Source organism: Neopelma chrysocephalum, unplaced genomic scaffold, assembly GCF_003984885.1.
Source record: "Neopelma chrysocephalum unplaced genomic scaffold, ASM398488v2 Primary Assembly neopelma1_97390, whole genome shotgun sequence".
NCBI lineage: Eukaryota > Metazoa > Chordata > Aves > Passeriformes > Pipridae > Neopelma > Neopelma chrysocephalum.
The window spans coordinates 6,734,475-6,752,502 of record NW_020926031.1 but is presented as its reverse complement, the minus strand read 5'-3'; the positions used below and the strand labels follow the sequence as shown (position 1 = coordinate 6,752,502).

General features: G+C 40.5%; 1 protein-coding gene across 5 annotated transcripts in view; it reads right to left on the bottom strand.

The window, feature by feature from the left end:
- The window catches only part of LOC113961677 (WASH complex subunit 2A-like), a 35,521-nt gene that overhangs the window by 11,835 nt on the left and 5,658 nt on the right, over positions 1–18,028 (bottom strand). For 2 of the 5 annotated variants that reach the window (XM_027672127.1, XM_027672129.1), the window contains 15 exons: positions 17,013–17,114; positions 16,402–16,489; positions 15,145–15,213; positions 14,665–14,777; positions 12,395–12,467; positions 11,548–11,604; positions 9,374–9,547; positions 8,650–8,783; positions 6,680–6,772; positions 6,040–6,144; positions 4,613–4,729; positions 3,040–3,203; positions 2,472–2,583; positions 1,555–1,740; positions 464–652 (listed from right to left, as the gene is read on the bottom strand). In XM_027672127.1, the coding sequence (XP_027527928.1) occupies positions 464–652; positions 1,555–1,740; positions 2,472–2,583; positions 3,040–3,203; positions 4,613–4,729; positions 6,040–6,144; positions 6,680–6,772; positions 8,650–8,783; positions 9,374–9,547; positions 11,548–11,604; positions 12,395–12,467; positions 14,665–14,777; positions 15,145–15,213; positions 16,402–16,489; positions 17,013–17,114 (1,776 nt within the window). The remainder of the gene's footprint in view (positions 1–463; positions 653–1,554; positions 1,741–2,471; positions 2,584–3,039; positions 3,204–4,612; positions 4,730–6,039; positions 6,145–6,679; positions 6,773–8,649; positions 8,784–9,373; positions 9,548–11,547; positions 11,605–12,394; positions 12,468–14,664; positions 14,778–15,144; positions 15,214–16,401; positions 16,490–17,012; positions 17,115–18,028) is intronic. The other 3 variants (XM_027672126.1, XM_027672128.1, XM_027672130.1) reach the window with 3 other exon arrangements.

Genomic DNA, 18,028 nt, shown 5'->3' with positions numbered 1-18,028 from the left:
AAACACAGGATTAAGATAATTCTTACTGAACCTAAGTCTGCAGGCATATATGCAGCAAGCAAACTGCAACAATATAATGAAAATAAAGGGATAAACCACAAGCTTAAAACTCTACATCCTTCTACTTCCTATTACCTCTGACCTTGAGGAGCAACTGAGGAGTCAGCTCTGTATAGCAGATATCAAGTAGCTGCACCAAAACATCTGTACAAAATTTCTTTTCATACTAGCATGCAGCAAAAGACTTTTGAGTTAGTGGACAGGAAAATTCACAAAGGGATTCAGGATCATGAGGAAGAACAGGCATAATTTCTCACCCAAGAATCTGGAAGTCTAGAAACTGAGAAACATTAGCTTCCATGGCATGAAGAAAAGGAAGGGTTAAAAAAAAAAAACACCCTTGCCTGGAGTAATAGAGGTAGAAATACTATTTCCTAGTGTTCAAGAACTTCTCTATACTCACCACACCAATTTCTTTCTGTGCATTTTTTATGCCATTGTCATCATCCAGCCTCTCTTCTTCCTCCTCCTCAAACAAGCTCAATACTTTTTTAGTTTGGCTCTTGACATCTTTCTCCAGAGCTGGTGGGGATGTTGCAAACAGATCTGAATTGCCAGCTGGCTCTGAAGATATTGCTGCAAAAGGCTCCACCAAAAAAAAAAAAATTAACACATTAGCCTGTTATTTATTTCAAGTTTGCCCAAAAAAACCACTAAGCATTCTTGGTTAAATACCAGCAGTGGTCAGAGTTCTGCAATCCATTACCAAGCAGGCAACTGTATTCAACTCATGCATAAGGTTTGCTCCTCATCTGTATGTCCGACTGCACAAGCACCACAAGGATGCATTAAACAGCTTTGCCATTATCTCCAAGTTATCTAGTTCATACCACCTGGGATTCTTTAGAGTGAACAGCACTACTTGAACCTTGAATGTGCTCAGGAAAGTGCAAAGCATGATAACTACTATGGAAACTCATCAGCTGCTGATTCCCCAGCAATCACTCAAGTAAGACCATTCCCACGATCAGTTCTGCTGAAACTTCTGCAGTAATCCACTTAACAATACACATCAATACTGTTCTGTAACAGTATTGCCCAGCAGAAATTCACAACGCTGAAAGCCACAGCTACCAGGATAACACTTAACCACTTCATAACTCATCAGACATTATGTTGAAAAAAAGTTACTGAGCTTGAAGAAAAGCCAACACATTAGGTTTTCCTCTTTTAAAAGAAAGCTCTGTTCACATGAGTAAAGATTACCCAACCTACTCTGAAGAAAAAATGAAACAGATTCTGCCCATCCCCTTCCCCAAAAATAAACAAACCTCTCACAGACGTTAAGTTAGAAAACAACTTTTAAATGGCATTTAATCAATTTGCTGTTTGACAGACAAGTGATTTTGCTAAATGGAGACAGAGTTACTCTGTCCTTAGCAATAGAAGAGGGAACCCAGAAAAATATTTGTTCCAGAGCAGCACTGTTAGATTATGGGTTTTCTTTAACCTAATCTTTACCAAATTTCAGATTAATGTAAGAAAATCCCTCACTTTTTCCTTTGTTTGCTTCCCTGCAACATCTGTTCCTCTAGGCACAGGAGCTGCTTCAGGCTCTTCTAAGCCCCACAATGTATCTTCTATCTGGTTAGACTTGGCTCCTTTATCTGCCAGATCTTCCTTTTCCTCCTTTTCTTCTTCATTAAAGGTAGACGGTGCTTGTGCTGGCTTTACTGTCTCCTGCAAAATTAAGAGAACGTTGGTGACACAAAATTGGTGGGTATATAAAGAGCACATGCTGCTGTGGGATAGAAGAGTCTCAGTTTGCCTTCTGCAGAGGTCTAGGACACTGGCAACATGCTTGACTTCTCCTATTTTCATCCCATGGGACATTCTGGTTTGTGACTTGATTTCCAGTATTACAGGTTTTTGAATCTGGTTGAAGAGTGCCAGGAAGCACACATACAGGAACCCCCACTACAGATACAGCTGCATTAAATCTTTGCATCTCCTACTCTCAGTTCCAAAGCACAAGCAGGCAGTACACCATGAGCTAAGCTCCTAAGACAGAGCACACACAAGGAAGGGCCAGTAAGAAGTCTGTTTACAGGTCTGAATCAGCTTGGTAGGGTAATACAAAGGGTGAGGCCCTGACTTCAGAGTCAGCAGTAAGCTGTTTGTTCCTTTTAGCGGTAGTTTATGGTTGAGAGTTTTCAAAACATCCCTAGGAAGGGCTTTTAGCATAAACCAAACAAATTCAGGGTTAGTAGTCAAGAAGATTTTGAAATATCTATTAGGCAAGTGGTAGTAAGAACTTACATGGAGGAGTACAGTCTTCCCTCTTCCCATTCCAAATTGCTAGAGCTACCATTGTCTAAAAATGAGTTAGACTTACATTCAGTACCTAACGAAGAAGGCAGACTATAAAAAGACTAAGTGTTCCATGTTAGTTTTAAAAAATGAGGAGTTACCACTGCAGCCTTAGCAGCTGAAGGAAATAGTGTTGATTGGGAGCTGAAGAATGATTCTCCATTAACAGCATCATCTTCAAATAACAATGATACCTTCTGTGGCTTTCTTTGGCTGCAGTGAAAGAGAGGAGAAAGTGGAAGACTCAGGGCAAAAATTTCAGAAGCCATGCACTGAATCTGTTTAAGAGCATCACTTAGGACCATCATTTGCAGCAAGTGGTCCCAGATACAGCACTCAGCTTCCCCATTGTCTCAACAACTCTATCACTCTCTCTCTTGTCTGCACAGCTTTCTGCAGAAGTGGAGATAAAAAGAGGTCAAGAGGATTTTTTATCACAGGCATAGAAATAGAGACCCCAATTCAGTGGTGACAAAGAGAATAATCCACCACAGATACAAAACAGCCCAGAGCTCAGCCCTGCCAGTTCCTACTGACACACCTCTACTTCCTCCTCAGCAGCAGTAGCAAGGGACAACACTTGCAACAGGCCTGGGTCCATCTGGTTTTGAGGGGGCTGCTGGGCTGTTCTGAAAAAATGCCTCCCCACTCCCCTCCCAGGACAGTCACCTCTCTTTAGTGATTGCAAATAAATCCTCCTCATCATCTTCCTCAAAAAGGCTTGTCTTCTTCACATCTTTAGCTTGACTGACAGTACTAGCTGGTTTTGCAGGGTCTTCTTTTCCATCATCTTCAGAAGGAAGTTTAGCTGGCTTGGAGACATTCCAGTGTTCCTTAAAAAGAAGGAACCCTTAAGTTTTTCTTTGTCTTGGTCAAAGCCACTTTCCCATCACTATAATGAACACTTCATCATCTTACGAGTCCTTTTGTCTCTCTACTAGTTTACTTTCCTGCATTCATGTTAGCCACTGCAACCTGACATTGCTCAGGCTTTGCAGAGGGCCTGGTCACCTTTTGGTCACTTACAGTATTAGTCCAGCAAAACAGGGCACACACACTTTATTACAGCTGCTCTTGACAACTGAGGTCAGTGTCAACTGCAGTCACAAGAGTAAGGTCACTCAGTAGAACCTGATCTGAGCCATTTAAATAATTAGCATTACTTGATGTATAGGGAAAAAAACCAAACTCAAAATTTAAGAAAATAAAAAAAAAGAAAAAAGAAATAACACAGCACATCCCAAAGACACCTCATTACTAGAGTGCTTGATGCTGCACTTCTTTTCTTCACAGTACTTTTCCCTCAACCCCTCCCACAGCTAGCATTTAATCGAGCCTACACACTAGACAAGATTTTTCTGTGTGTTTTATTCCCAGCATTTCAAGTGCTTTTCCCCAATTCCCCATCTCTGTTTGTCCCCTTTCTGAAAGTGACTACAGGCATGTTAAAGCATGAACTTGGTTTATTCTACATTAAGATAAAAATGCATCTAAAGATATTACTACTATCCACTAAAAAAGCAATTACAGGACAAGTAATAAAAATTCAAGTCTATGCAAGAGTAATTTAGAGAGGTGGGAGGGCTAAGAAGAGTCTGGAGTCTATTCATATGAGCTAATTCAGAGACTTTCCAGACAAGTTTTTAATTTAGTTAGTGTCTCTGGCTTTCACTTAAGATGAAGGACAATACCTAATTCATCCCTAGAAGAGGACTGCTCTCTGGGAAGCCTTGTTATTTCATTTTCCCATCCCTAGATTTTAAAAAACAAAACAGCCAAACAAACAAAAACCATCAAAACCCAAGCAAACAAAATACCCAACAAACAAAATCAGGTACAAAAAAACCCCACCCCAAGAACCTAAAACAAAGAAAACCTCAACACATATCTATGAAGAACTGCTAAACCTTCCTTACAGAAATTAAAGCAGTAACAGCAAGGTTATTTTTCCCTTCTAATGTTTTTATGTCAGATTTGTTGGCAACAGCCTCCATTTGCTATCAAACTTTCTATAAATTACATTGAGAATACTGATGTTCTCTTCTACATGACTTCTGTTACCTATATCCTGCAATAACTTGGGTCAAGAATCAGACAGCTTCCTCAGCTGCAAACACCTCACAGGACTGGGGTAAGCATGGCATGTGGACACAGTGGGACTGTGGTTCCCATCTCAAAAGTTTTATGCTTTGCTGAGCATAAAGCCCAGTAAGCCCTTTCAACAAATCTTACTCCTCAGTACCTCCTCATCACTGCTGAACAATGAGCTGGAGGCCTTCTTGAGGGGCCCTGACTGTTTTGCTTTCTCTTCTGGAGGCTTTTCCTGGTGCTTCTTCACAGGTCCCACACCAAAGAGATCCTTAAAATAAAAAAAATATTTTAAACAAATCAAAAGCCAAAGCGAAAATGAAAAGCTCACTGGAAGTCATCAGCATGCAAGACTGTTGCCATCCACTTTTCATATACGTAGGATACAGAAATGGTGTTTTGTGAACTGTTTTTGAAGACAATTTCAAGTATAACACAATATTCTGGAATAAGGAATTTTACACACGCAGCATTTGATAGATCAGAAGCTTGTAAGCACATATCCTGGTTCTGGCCCACAGATTCTCCACCACAAGGCATGACCAGCAGCCAAAAACCATCACTCAGCAATTCTGTTGCACAGCAGCTAACACAACGGGGCATTGTTTCTAATCTATATAACTAAAGAGAGAATGAATCCTGTTCTGAGATGACAGGCAATAGGCAAGTTGAACAACTACTACTGGGCAAGATCCATGGCTCTCCACCTGAAGACACTCATGCAGACTATCCTGTAGGCATTAGGACAAAAGCATATGTTGATGCCACCACCTAACACTCATTTATGCTTTTCTCCACTCGAACTTGAGTTCCAAAACGCAACCTTCATGGTAGATACCAGAGACCTTATCACAGTACAAAATGTCTCACTATCCTGACTTGCTTTTGTACAGCCCTTTTTCAGAAAGGTGAACTGGAAACAGTCCTGGGCAGGAAACTTTTATCCTGAGTTTGCTGAAGTCCCCAGGCTTACAGCTCTGAGTAGGCTTCCTATTTGCCTCAGGTCAGTACTATGGGCTAAGTTAAGCCATGAAGGCTGCAGGCCCAGAGTTGAAAGCTCTTTGGAGGGTGTATGGGAAGGAAAAGAGGGTTACAAAGAGATAAGAAACTAATGCAATTTTTTCAAGTTTCTCTGCACAAACTGTTCTCTGATCTCAGTTTCCATACTAGTGGTCGCAATTCTTACACACTGAAGTGTGAGAAAAAAGGAATTTAACAGCCGTGACACAAGAGAAGCAAGAAGTCATCCATGTAACATGTACCACAGGCCAGGACAAAACAGCTTCTTGAAGATCTGTTCTACTGTTTAGTGTTCTCTAGTCCTATCAATCACAGGGATAATATGCATAATATGCACTGACTTCAAAACACTAAAAAGACACCAAGAACTTGCAAGAGTCCCTGCTACCACTGTCCTCTGCAATGTGGCCTGCATGCTTAGAACTGCTACACAATGCAAGATTGATTTAGTGCTCCGTTTGCATTCCCAGTGTTGTAAACTTCTGAGTATTTCCTGCTGCATTTGCAACAGGCTGTGCAGGTGAGTTCCCACACACAGGCAGTATAAGGAAGTGTACTTACCTCTTCATCATCATCAAACAAGGAAAGTGGAGCTTTTGTCATGGATTTGCTGGTGGGGAGAGATGTAGCTTTGGACTTCACAGTTTTACTTGATGAAAACAAGTCCTGTAAAAACCAAAGAAATGTCAATTTGCAAAGCAATGCTAGAAGTTCAAGAACTCAGAAGGGGACATTCATGTTTTTCCTTATAAAAAAAGATGTTTAGTGTGCCTATGAAGCAGGGAAAGATTGTCTTACTCTGATGTACCAATCACCTGCAGCTGCACAGGGATTTATTTCCCTCAGCTTTGCAGATTGATTTCTAGCTGAAAGCCAAAGACACAAAATTAAACATATCTTTCATATGAAACAGTCTTTCATGATTCTTGCTCTTGATTTGCTGCTCCTTCCTCTTTTCAACCTTTCAATTTATGCCTGTGTTACCATCCAAGTTTAACTCCCTCAAGACAGGGAAAACAATTCCAGAGATTTCACTCTTTGGAGCAAGAAGGAGCTTTCAGAATGGCTGGGTGTAGATGCATGTTTGTCAGACTTCCCAATCCTACAAGATGCATAAAGAGTCTCCAAATATGAGTGGATTGAAGTCAGGGTGACTCAGATCCCAAGGATTTCTGTAGGGATTTCTTAAAGAAATACTCACTTCAGAATCCTCCTCATCAGAGAAAAGGCCCCTCTGTTTTCTTGAAGGCGTTTCAGATAAAGGCTTGAAGTCCTCACCTGAAGACTGTTGACTCTTTAGGACAAATAAAAACACTGCATCAGCACCCATTTAGATTCAGTAAGGGCAGGCATATCATATGACTCTGTTCTGGTTGGGCCAGGACAGGGTTAATTTTTTGCAGTAGCCAGGAGGAGGCATGGCTAGGACCTGGAGGTTATTCTATACCACTTCACCTCATTTTCCAGGAACAAGAAAAGGGCTCTGCTACTTTGGTGCAGCAGGAGAGGGAGTGGTTGGGTACTGTCTATTGTCAGGGGGTTTCCATGTGAATCGTTTGTTTCTTGTACCCTCAGTCATTAGTATTGCTGCTGTTACTGTTTGCTTTCTTATCTCATTGCTGTTTCCAGTAAATTATTCTTATCTCAACCCATGAGCTTTACCTTTTGTGTCTCCAGCTCTCCTCTCCAGCCCACTGCAGGGGAGGGGGAGGCAGGGAACAAGTGGCAGCATGGTTTCAGTGGAAACACTAAATTGGGGAGTACCATTCCTAAACCACGACAAACCTCTTCTAAGAGGCATGCTGCTGGCAAAATCCCAGCAGTTGAAGGGACAGAACACAAGCTTGTTACCCATGGGCTGAAGTCCAAAACTCATGTGCCAAGCCAGTTCCTCACACACAGCCAGAACTATGCACAAGTGACTTGCAGGTTTTACCACAGGCCTCCCTTCCCACACCATCCTTCTCAGCAGAAGAATGTATGCAGCAACTCATGCCAGACTTCATGAGCTAAACAAAAATGTTTCTTTTAACAAGCTGTGTTTCATAAAGGAAGAGGGCAGTTTGTGCCAGCCATCATTTCCTGCATTATCACAGCACAGCCCCAGCCTGCCACCAGCTATATTGCCATTAAACTTAGAACGATCCCAGACCCAAGCACTACTGTCATAAAGCTTGGAGTATAAAACAGCCTTCACTTCCTGACAGAGCAGGAGGGGGTGCTGCTGAATCAGTTTTCATCCTCTCCTCCAGTAAAGCCAAGTGCTCTGAGATCAGAGCAATAGCATTGGATGACCACCACTCCCGCTTCATTGACTGCGCACTCTTACACTGCAGCAGAAAGAGACCGGCTTTGCCCTTGTGCTCAGGTGCTTCTCATAAGGCAACATGGAAAAAGTACCACTGCAGTTTGCATTAGACATCCCCAGCACTGTACACTTCTCAGTCCAGAGGGGAGAAGAGTTGCCGTAGCTCATTATTTTCCAATACTCATTGAAGAGCAAATAAGTATAAAATAAATATATACAATATCTACCATAGAAAGAAAGAGCATTACTACTTTCCTCGAGGCACAGTTCTGAAAGTGGAGTGGGTATAGGAGGCTCTCCTAACCCTGTACATATGTGCTCAAGACCACATTTAGAGCTTTCTACAACTTAAAAGTTTTCTGCTGAAGAACAGGTTTTTTTAAACACTCCAAGGTTTGTATGTGCTTAGGCAGAACTATGACATCAACCTTCCTCTCCCATAATACACACAAGCAGTGGGTCACCAGTTAAGTAACCAATGCAGTGTAAGTGCAGACACAGTCTCTGCAGCACAAAACTGTGACACCAAAGGTTCTCAACTCATGCTGGTTTCATTTCAGCCAGGAACTTCATAAACACTTTTTATTAACAGAGGCTGCTCATTTTGCTCGCATTTCAATCCTGCCTTAATAAGATTCTTTCAATCACTGCCCACACAAATAAAAACCTGAAATAAACCCAAAGGTTAAAAGGCAAAAGGCATTTAAGGACATCTGAAGCACTCAAGTCATGGAATACCCTATGAACATAGTCCAGTTTCATAAATGTCACTTTCACAGTGCTGTACATGGATGGACTACTTCAAGGGTAGTAGTAAAGTTTTCCTGAAACCTTAGCCATGCAATCCAATTATATGTCATTACCTTTTTTTCCATGACTGTCTCCCTATGGCTTTCGGTTTCTTTAGTTGTGCCAGCAACCACAGAAGGAATGGCAGGTTTTTCCTTGAATAAGTCACCTTCTTCATCATCATCAAATAGGTCAGCTGTGGACTTGACTACATTAAGAGACAAAACAAACAGGGAATGATGAATACAGAACAGCCCCTACTGAGCAAGAGAAGACAGCAGAGTCTCAGAAGATATCATATGTTTTAAAGATGACCAACATCAGGAGTCTTTTAGAGACAAGCTCTCAAATACCACTAACCTGAGAGCACTGGTGACAAGAGGATGCAGTCATGCAGTTGAGTCAGCTGGCACCTCTAAAGGCAGTGTTTTGTTATTGGCTTGGCACAGGCCTAGAGCCTCTATAGGGAATGTTGGGCACAGGGACTACAGGCTGTTACCAATTCCCTGATTCAAGCCTAGATATACTGGCCTAGCAGTAAAAGAGCCTCATTAGAAAGGAAAGTCAGGGGAGAGCATGTACAAATAAACCAGTCCCACATCACTCCAAGGAAAAGAAATACCAATAACAAAAAAAAAAAACGAACAAAAAAAAAACCAACCGAAAAACACAACCCCCCAAAACCCAGGCAGTAGTAGCAGTGATGCAGGTTTGAATTTTATAACTCATTGGTTCCTATCAGTTTGAATTTTGATGACCTTCAGTGTTTAATCTTTCACTGCAAATGCTTAGAGGTACCTGGATCTGGACGCTTTTTAGTTGCTTCCACAAAGAAGTCATCATCATCATCATCATCATCATCATCAAATAGAACAACTTTTCCAGGCTGTTTAGGAGTTTTCTCTGTGCTATGTGCTGCAGATTTCTTGTCTTTTTCCCCAACTACACTGGAACTAAACACATCACTTCCTCCTGAAGGTCAGATGGGGGGAGAAAAAGCAAAATAACCACACAGAGATCATTGCCAGTTACCAAAGAGCTGAACTTATGCCATAGTAAGTGGCATCAGGCAGAGTTTCCATCTCAGCAACTTTTAAGGTGATCCTGCAACAATGCTGCATCAAAAAAGCATTAGCTGGACAAAGCCAAGTCACAGACAGATGGCCCCTCGCTCTCACTGCAATCACTTCTTCCTCAAACCTGCTCATCTTCCCTAGAAACAGCAGCCAGGTTCTGTGTTGAAGCTAGAAGGCCCAGCAGTTCCACACTGTTGCCCCTGTGGACTTCCCAAGCCAGAATCCTACTCTACTAACTAGTACACCACACCACTCTGGCCCAATAAAAGTGGTAAGGTGCCTGTGGAGAGGTAAGGACAGGTGCCTGAGTTCTTCCCAGGAGCAGCACTTGTCATGTGAATCCACTCACAGTACTGCAGGACAAGGCAGTTTGGTCCCTGCATACTTCAGATATGGCAGTGATTAACAAGCGTTAGCCAGAGCAACTGTTTCTTCTAAATCTGCTGTGGAAATGTCTGGCTTCAGTGATATGTGCATGTTGATAGATTATCTGCAAACACTTCTAGTGGTTTTGGCAAAAACTGGCAGCCTGTCTTTTTGCTTATGCATAGATGCTTGGAAATGAGAGGAGGTGGGGAGATACTTAAACTGAAAGCAGAAAGTAGAATAACTACTATTTGGTTAAAAGTCAGCAGACTGCATTCATTTTAATCAGCAGCAGTTTATTATTAAAAAAAAAGTGTATTACACAATTAGAAAGCACCATAGGATTGACAGAAATACAGTCACAAAGTTTGATTAATTATTAGAGATTCTTGAGTTCCTAAACAAACTCTTCACTTGGAAACATGTTCATCAAGCAATTTACAACAGCAAAGGAGCCTCAATCTGGGGTTTTCTCTGTTGACTTAAGCCTGTCTACAACTTACTGAGGGAGCAACTGAAGACTGAATAAATGCTACATATAAGTTAATTCCTGATGAACTAGAATAGAACACTGTTAGAATGATGGAAAATTCATTGCTTATGCAACAGTACCTCCGAGAAAGAGCAAAGGATAAAAAAACCCCGCATCTAAATCTGCTGTTTTAAACTCTGCCACCAAGTCTTACAATTAACGTAGAAGTCTCATTGTTGACATGTATCTTTGACCCTGGAGTAAAAAGGCTGTATTTGTATACTTTCTACTCTAAAAAATTGTGCTGAGGGCTCTGTTAACTGAAGCCATAGTCTTAAAATAGGCCATTCCTAATAAAGGGCAAAACTTAAAATTAAGGTCACTCAATCAGGTGAAGACCCTACACATCAAGAAAAATCAATGTCAGTTGATTCCAAAAGACTGGTGATATAGGTTTCTTTTCATTGATCAGCTTGGATTCTGATATGAAACAGGCATCTTAGTACAAATCTTTTTTATTTTTAGCTCCAAGTTATAGATTTGGTCCTTCCCTGTGTATGCAGATCCTCCTAATCAAAACCAGAGAAACAAGACTGGTCTTATTAGCCTGTGCCACAAAAATAAAGGAACTTGATGTTTAAACTCTTCTTCTGCTAACCCAAGGGAATACGATCAAATATGAAAGATAAAAATGCACTTCCTTCCCAGAGTATAGATGGAAGCTGTGACTGCATGCACTGCAGACTTCAGCTACATAATATCAGATGAAGTGACACACACTCTTAAAAGTTCAGAGCACAACACTGGAAGCTGACAGCTGCTAATACCTGCCATCAATGACACCTACCTTCAGAGCTCCTACGGAATCTTGATTATCCATAGAGCATGCTGCAGTTTAGGCTTAGCATGGCAGAAGCACCTGTATATGTCATCAAGCATATGATAAAGCGATGCAGTGCTGCTGTATTTGGAGAGTTTTCTTCTTTAAAACCACTGCAGCAGGTTTTAAAGAAAAGGGCATTTTTGCATGAAGCAATTGGCTATTGAATAAATCATACCTGGAAACAGAGATACTGCACCTGCAGGAAGTTTCTTTATGGACTTTGTAGTGGATGCTGAAATCACAGGAAGTACAATACAAATGGATGCACTTGTTTTACGCTGTCAGAACCTTCAGAACGCTACCACAGAAATAGGAATCCAAGAAGTTTTCTGAGCTGCCTTTTTTAATTCTCAACAGCTCAGAACTCTTTACACATTCTCCTTGAATTTCTTGTTTTTTGCAGATACACGTAACAATTTAACTACTTTTCTTCCATTAAAACTCCACAAAACAGCTCTACTACACTCAAGCTGATAAACACAATACATGTTTACATACAGCATTATTTACAACAGTTCACATTCACACACTCAAAATCACTTCAATCCACTTCAATACAATACACTCAAAACAAAATGGCTTAGTCTTCCAACCCATATCTGAAAATTCATCAAATACAGTGCTTCAGTAAAAGCTGCTGCAAAACAGAATGTGTGTGCAGAGTGCACCTAGTAGGAAACTCAGATACGGATTAATCTGCAAGAAGAAATCTTTGCTCCCTTCAAACCCACAACTGGATCCTGCAAAGTACTCTTCAGCAGCAGGAACACAGTGCATGCAGAGAGCTCTGCCAACATCAGTGAGGACATCCTTTCCAGGAGAGTAGGTGTGTGTAACAGACCATAGTGAACAAACACGTTTAAAATTCCAGGAAAACACAGCTGTTCTCTATTAAGACTGGGGAGGAGAAGAGACTTGGCAACAATTGCTACACCAGACTTTCTAGTTTGGGAACAAAACAGTCTAACTGCTAGCAGTGATAAATCACAGCAGGACTACAGGAGGCAACAATTGGTTCTTACCTTCACTTACTGGGACTCGCTTCTCTCTCTCTTTTGATTCTTCTCCTTTTGGTGCTTCAGCAAAAAGATCACTCTGATTATAGATGAAAATGCAAAGGGGGGGAAAATGGTGAATTTGTTTTTTGTAGGGAAAAACAGATGCTGATTTTTCCATATTGAATATCCACTTCTAAGCCAAGACAGAGGAGGTTATCACCACTCCCTTCCCAAAAGGATGTCTGCAAATATAGACTCAAATCTAGGTACTCAAGTGTTAACTTGAGTGCATAAATTCAGAAAAGTTGCTGTCTTCTAAAATTTAATTTACACTGATTACCAGTCTGTTTGCTGAAGAGAAGGAATGACCTTTTATTTGCACATCTTCAAGGGCTTACACTAATTAATCTATAGCTGTTTAGGTCCTGATGACACCCTTCTAAGCTTTCCTATTGAGACTTATATAGTCAGCTTTGTAGAAAGAATTCAGGTCAGGACAAGCATAAAAATACTCCTGTGGTTAAGATGAATGATTTATATTGTTGCTAAGGGGATGTTAAGATACCATAAGTGTGCAGAGAAATACATTGCAGGACACTCCCACAGAAGTCCTTGTGCTCAGGTTTCAGTCACCCTGTACTGATCTTTCCCAACAATTATAGCCTAGATTTCCAAGAAATATCCAGATCTTTCAAGTACTGACCACTTAATTTCTTGAAAGCCTCCCTCTTATGGGAAGTTGGGTATTAGAGGTTTCCTACCCGGAGCTTCAAAATGCATGGTCTTTGTATAAGCTTCGTAGGAAGAAGGCAGCAATGCTTCCCAAGGAGTAGGGGAGCACAGGGCTGCAGCAAAGGTGTCAGTGATCAACTGCACATTTGTCAGTTACTGTCTGGCTGTTGACCTACTGTGTCTGTCTTCTGGTACAGTACAACGCACAAGTGAAGCTTTACCCTTCCTAGATGTTTAACTTTCAGATAACAGAAAACCAAGAACAGCTGTATGCAGGCAGGCAACAATCACAGACAAATCTTCTTGGCTGGCCTGTGTCTATAGGATGAGGAGAGTAGTCTTAGTAATAAGTAACCAAGAGGTAACCAATGATAGCTTCATCTGGATTTGCACTGACACAAAGATGGCTTGCACTATCGGATTATTTTTCTTAATATTTTTTTAAGCTGTTGGTTGCCACTTAAAAAAAAAAAAAGAGCATTATATTTTCTCAATAAAGGTTGTGTTTGAGTGGAAAAGACTGCACAGAACTACCTCCTTCCCTACAGACAATGCCCCTGTTTGGTGCTTCTTAGCTGTATTCTAGTAGATGGGCATTGTAAGCCTGAGGTACAGAAGGCCTCCTTCCAAATTTCAGTCTTATAGCCTCCTTTGCTCCAAGGAACACCTGACTTTTGTTCTAGTTACAATGAGGAACACAACAACCCCCAAAGGCAACAATTCGGCTACTATTCTGGACTAACCTTAACTGTTATAAGTATCAACTGCATAACAAAATCAGAGGCAATCATTTCTTTTACACAGCTGTACTGTAAGATTCTTAAATCTCAAGTAACCCTGACACTGGGTTTCTATCCCCTTTCACATGCACAAACAGTGGTAAAATAAGGTCAGAAATGCTCTTTGTGCCACTTCTTTATGAAGTCAGCTCTAGATAGCATAAGAGTAAGCTTAAGGTGAACTTTTCTTGCCATCACAAGTAACCCAGGAATCATCATACAGTAACTACATGAAAGAACACAGCATAACTGCAGTAGGAAACTTTTAACAGCACAGGAACAGAGAAACCCAGCAGCATCATTGTCCACATATGGTATGTGAAAAATAAAGTGGGAAGAGCATCATGTTCTCTTCCGTTCAAACTTCTCCCACAATCAGACAGAAGGAGAGAATTACAAAATTCAGTATTCTAACAGGCATTTTAATAGAAATCTGCTGATGTAAAACAACTGGATGGCATTTGGTTTACCTCCACAGATAAAAGTAAGGCGCTGATTAAGGTCTCCTGGACTTAGAACCTGTCTAATAAAGAGCTAGAACCACACTTGCATCTCTCATCAGCACCACTGAAGAAGAGAGGATATTGTGCCAAGGGAAACATTAGTATCTAATTTATGTAGTTCTCTTTCCCCACTGGAAAGCTATACTATCCCACCAACCTTGAATATAACCAAGCAACAAAATGCAGTTTCCCCTCTCTGTCTTCCAAAGGTGTGAATTTGTGGGGATCTTTTGTTTTTAAAAGGGCAACACTCAATTTCTATCATCTCCAGAATTCTCACCTCTTCATCATCAAAGAGACCTATTCCACCACTGAAGAGGCCACTCCTTGAACCAAACGGTGTGAAGTCTTCATCAGTCAACTTAGGAGGCTTGAAGATGTCATCATCTTCATCTAGAAAGTACAAAAGCCATGAGCTTTGGTAGGACTGACCAAGTTTCAGGAAAGGGAATCAGAGACAACCAAAATAAAAATTGCTTTGGTTCCCCTGCCCTCTATTATAAATATGACACATACAGAGAAGCTGCTGAAGACAAATTGGGTTGTATGCAGTTGCTCCAGAAGACCACATTTAAGGATGGACTCCCACTAAGTTTGTTTCTAGCCTTGTTTCCATGCATATCACAACCTAGATTTGCTTACACACTCACCTTGACAGATGCTCACTGATACCCCACCCAGCTTCTAGAGTAGAAGCCACTATTTAAGTGGTGTCTTACAGTCCAGCCCACAATTCAAAAACAAGAGGAGGATATCTTACCATCTGATGGAACTCTAACTTCCTTCTTCTCTTTTGGGGTTTTCCTTGTTTTGGTCTCAGATGACAGTGCTTTAAGAAGAAAGTTTCAAAGAAAAAATAGTCCACTTTTACTTATAGCCTGTGATCAATCCATGGTAAAAAGAACCTAAAAAAATAATCTAACCAAGCTGACTTCTATGTTTTGATATGAATCAGCCCAATGAAGCAATTCTGTGAAATACAGTTTCTATAACTAGTATCTATAATTGTAATAGAATCATTCTGTCAGGCACTAGGGGTTCAACACAGTTGCCCGCACACAGACTAGTGTCACCTGAGATGTTGGAAAGCAAGACAGCATTCCAGATGGTACAGGTTCCACACCTTTGCAGAACCTTTGAACATTTCAAATGGCTCCAGATTCATTATTCCTTGATTCAGCTACCAAAAGCAAAGTCAGAGTTTTATCCATAACATCACAAGGTTATGTCAATGAATGGAAGATTTCCCTGTAACTGAACAGGGTGAGTTTGTAGGTTTTATACTCTGATATCCACAGACGTAGTTCGATTGTTTGAACTGTGCAAGAACACACACACAAACACTGTTCTTTTCTGTTCATGCTCTCAAAATTACAGGTCAACAGCAGCTTCATAAGCACTTGGCAACTCAATTTCAGCCAGCTGTTTTCAATTGCTGATTTTCTGCAAGACTCAATATTTAAGAGGTCTCTCCCTTTGAAAGTGACACAAAAGCAAATGCATTATTTAGTTTAAAATATCATGAAAAGCAGCAGTAAAGTATCTTCAAAATGCAGTATATTTAAGCCACAAAGAAAACAACCAGCACACATCACAGGAAAACACCACTGTTTGAGAGGTTTTCCACTGCAGAGCTCACAAAAAGACTACCATGACCAGTGGCTTCTATGTACTTACTTGAAATAGGGGAAAGTACACATGATCAAACATGCAGAGAGAAAATCAGATTGGAGAGAAAATCTTTCCAATAATATGTGCGTTTTGAGAGTGACCTGTCTGATCTGAAAGCAATGTGTTTTTCACTGCAACTCAGTGAATCCAACCCTGTAAGTTATAGCCAAAAAGTTTCTCAGAACACAAAATAGTGTCTTCAATTCGTCTTATTGGGCTTCTACCCATGTTCAAATAACAGATCTGTGTACCTTCACATGCTGTTACCCAGAATCTCCAGTCCAACTCTCTCATGAGTCCCCCCTTACCACACAAGCACTTATGGAAACTTAAAGAGTTAACTTACATGAACGTTCTTTATCCTGTTTGATTGCTACTTCTCCCTTGATTCGAGCTGCCAGCTCATCTGCAAATGATGTTGGCCTCTTCTTTTTCTGAGGAGTAGGGACAAATAACAGCATATTTCTCATATAAGATCCAGTTACTGACTTGATGCAATTGCAATTATAAATACTGTATTCTATAGCCTCACTTGTACAATATCTTGTCTAGACTTTGATTGAAGCCCTCAGAAGAAGAAATACAGCTTTCTGTTAAGAAAGCAATTAAGGGATGAGGTGCACACCAAGAGGAAAAAAAACCCGATTTCTAGTTCCCGATGATCACATTATTTTTAACATCACCTTGTTCTGTAAGCAGGAGAAACAAGAAGCATTTAACTCACAATAATGCAACAATTAATTTCTTAATGTTCTTTAAAGACAGCTTTGATGCCAGCTTAGGGTGCAAGAGGGGGTAAAGCCTGAATAACATTAAAAGACCATTCAGGATTTTTAGAGGCCCTCTCTATAGGATCCCATCTCACATAACTGAGAGCTACCATTATAATCCGTCTAAGGAGAGATTTTTCACACAGGAAGTCAAATCTCTCAAACGAGGGAGGCAACAAATACTCACAGGCTTTGTGCTTTCCTCTAAGTCTCCATCTTCATCTTCCTCTTTTTCAGAGTCAAAGAGATCACAGCCATCATAATCATCTTCATCACTCATCTGTACCCTCTAAAAAACAATAATACCCTGTTGTGTTCTACTGAAGTTGGCATACAAAACAAGCACAAAACTACATCTGCTTAGATAAAATAGTCAAATCAAACTTATTGAAATGAGGGAAACATACAGCCAGTTTGGAGTACTTCACAGCTTTTGAGCAGTAAGGAAGGAGTGCCTCTAACTCCAAGCAAGTTGCTACATTCTCTAGTACACCCCTGTTCTGTGTCACCAAATGCTGCAATTGAGGACACGAAGGCTCTCCTCACAAGGAGTGTACCTCTACCACACACAAACTTAAGACCTAGTATTTAGTCCTAACTCAGGAACACCGTGATCAGCTAGTAAAAAATTGTATCACCTTGCACTATTACTAAGGTGGATAGCAGAATGACAGACAATACATGCCCACATCTTGGTTTTAGTCACATCAATAAGAGGATGAAAAAGATGAAGTGAACTGTGAGCTGGGCAAGGGCCCAGAAGTGAACCAAACAACCAACAACCCAAAGATACTTGCTCATCTTAAAATACATCAGGCATACAAAAGTTACCCTATAAAAATCAGCTTAATGTAATATCTGAGTGCTCTTGCAACACTGTTCTAGTAATACATACATCAAATAAGGGTTGCTTTTTGCAACATTGCTCTTTTGACATTAAATCATTTCAGATTGAGGATCTCCACATAAAAGTCTTTTGCAGTGGCACATCTAAACATGGGTATGATTCCTTCTCCTACAATCAATGACTAAAGTCAGGCTTGAATTTTTTCAATCTAAACATTTCTTTTCCCTTTTCATTCATTATCTAAATGGATATACTTTTCAAATATTTAATACTGTTCAGATCTTTGATTTCATGCAATACCCAAACTGTGCTGTTCCTTACTTCCTTCATAACAAATTTAGAATTTTAATTATAGA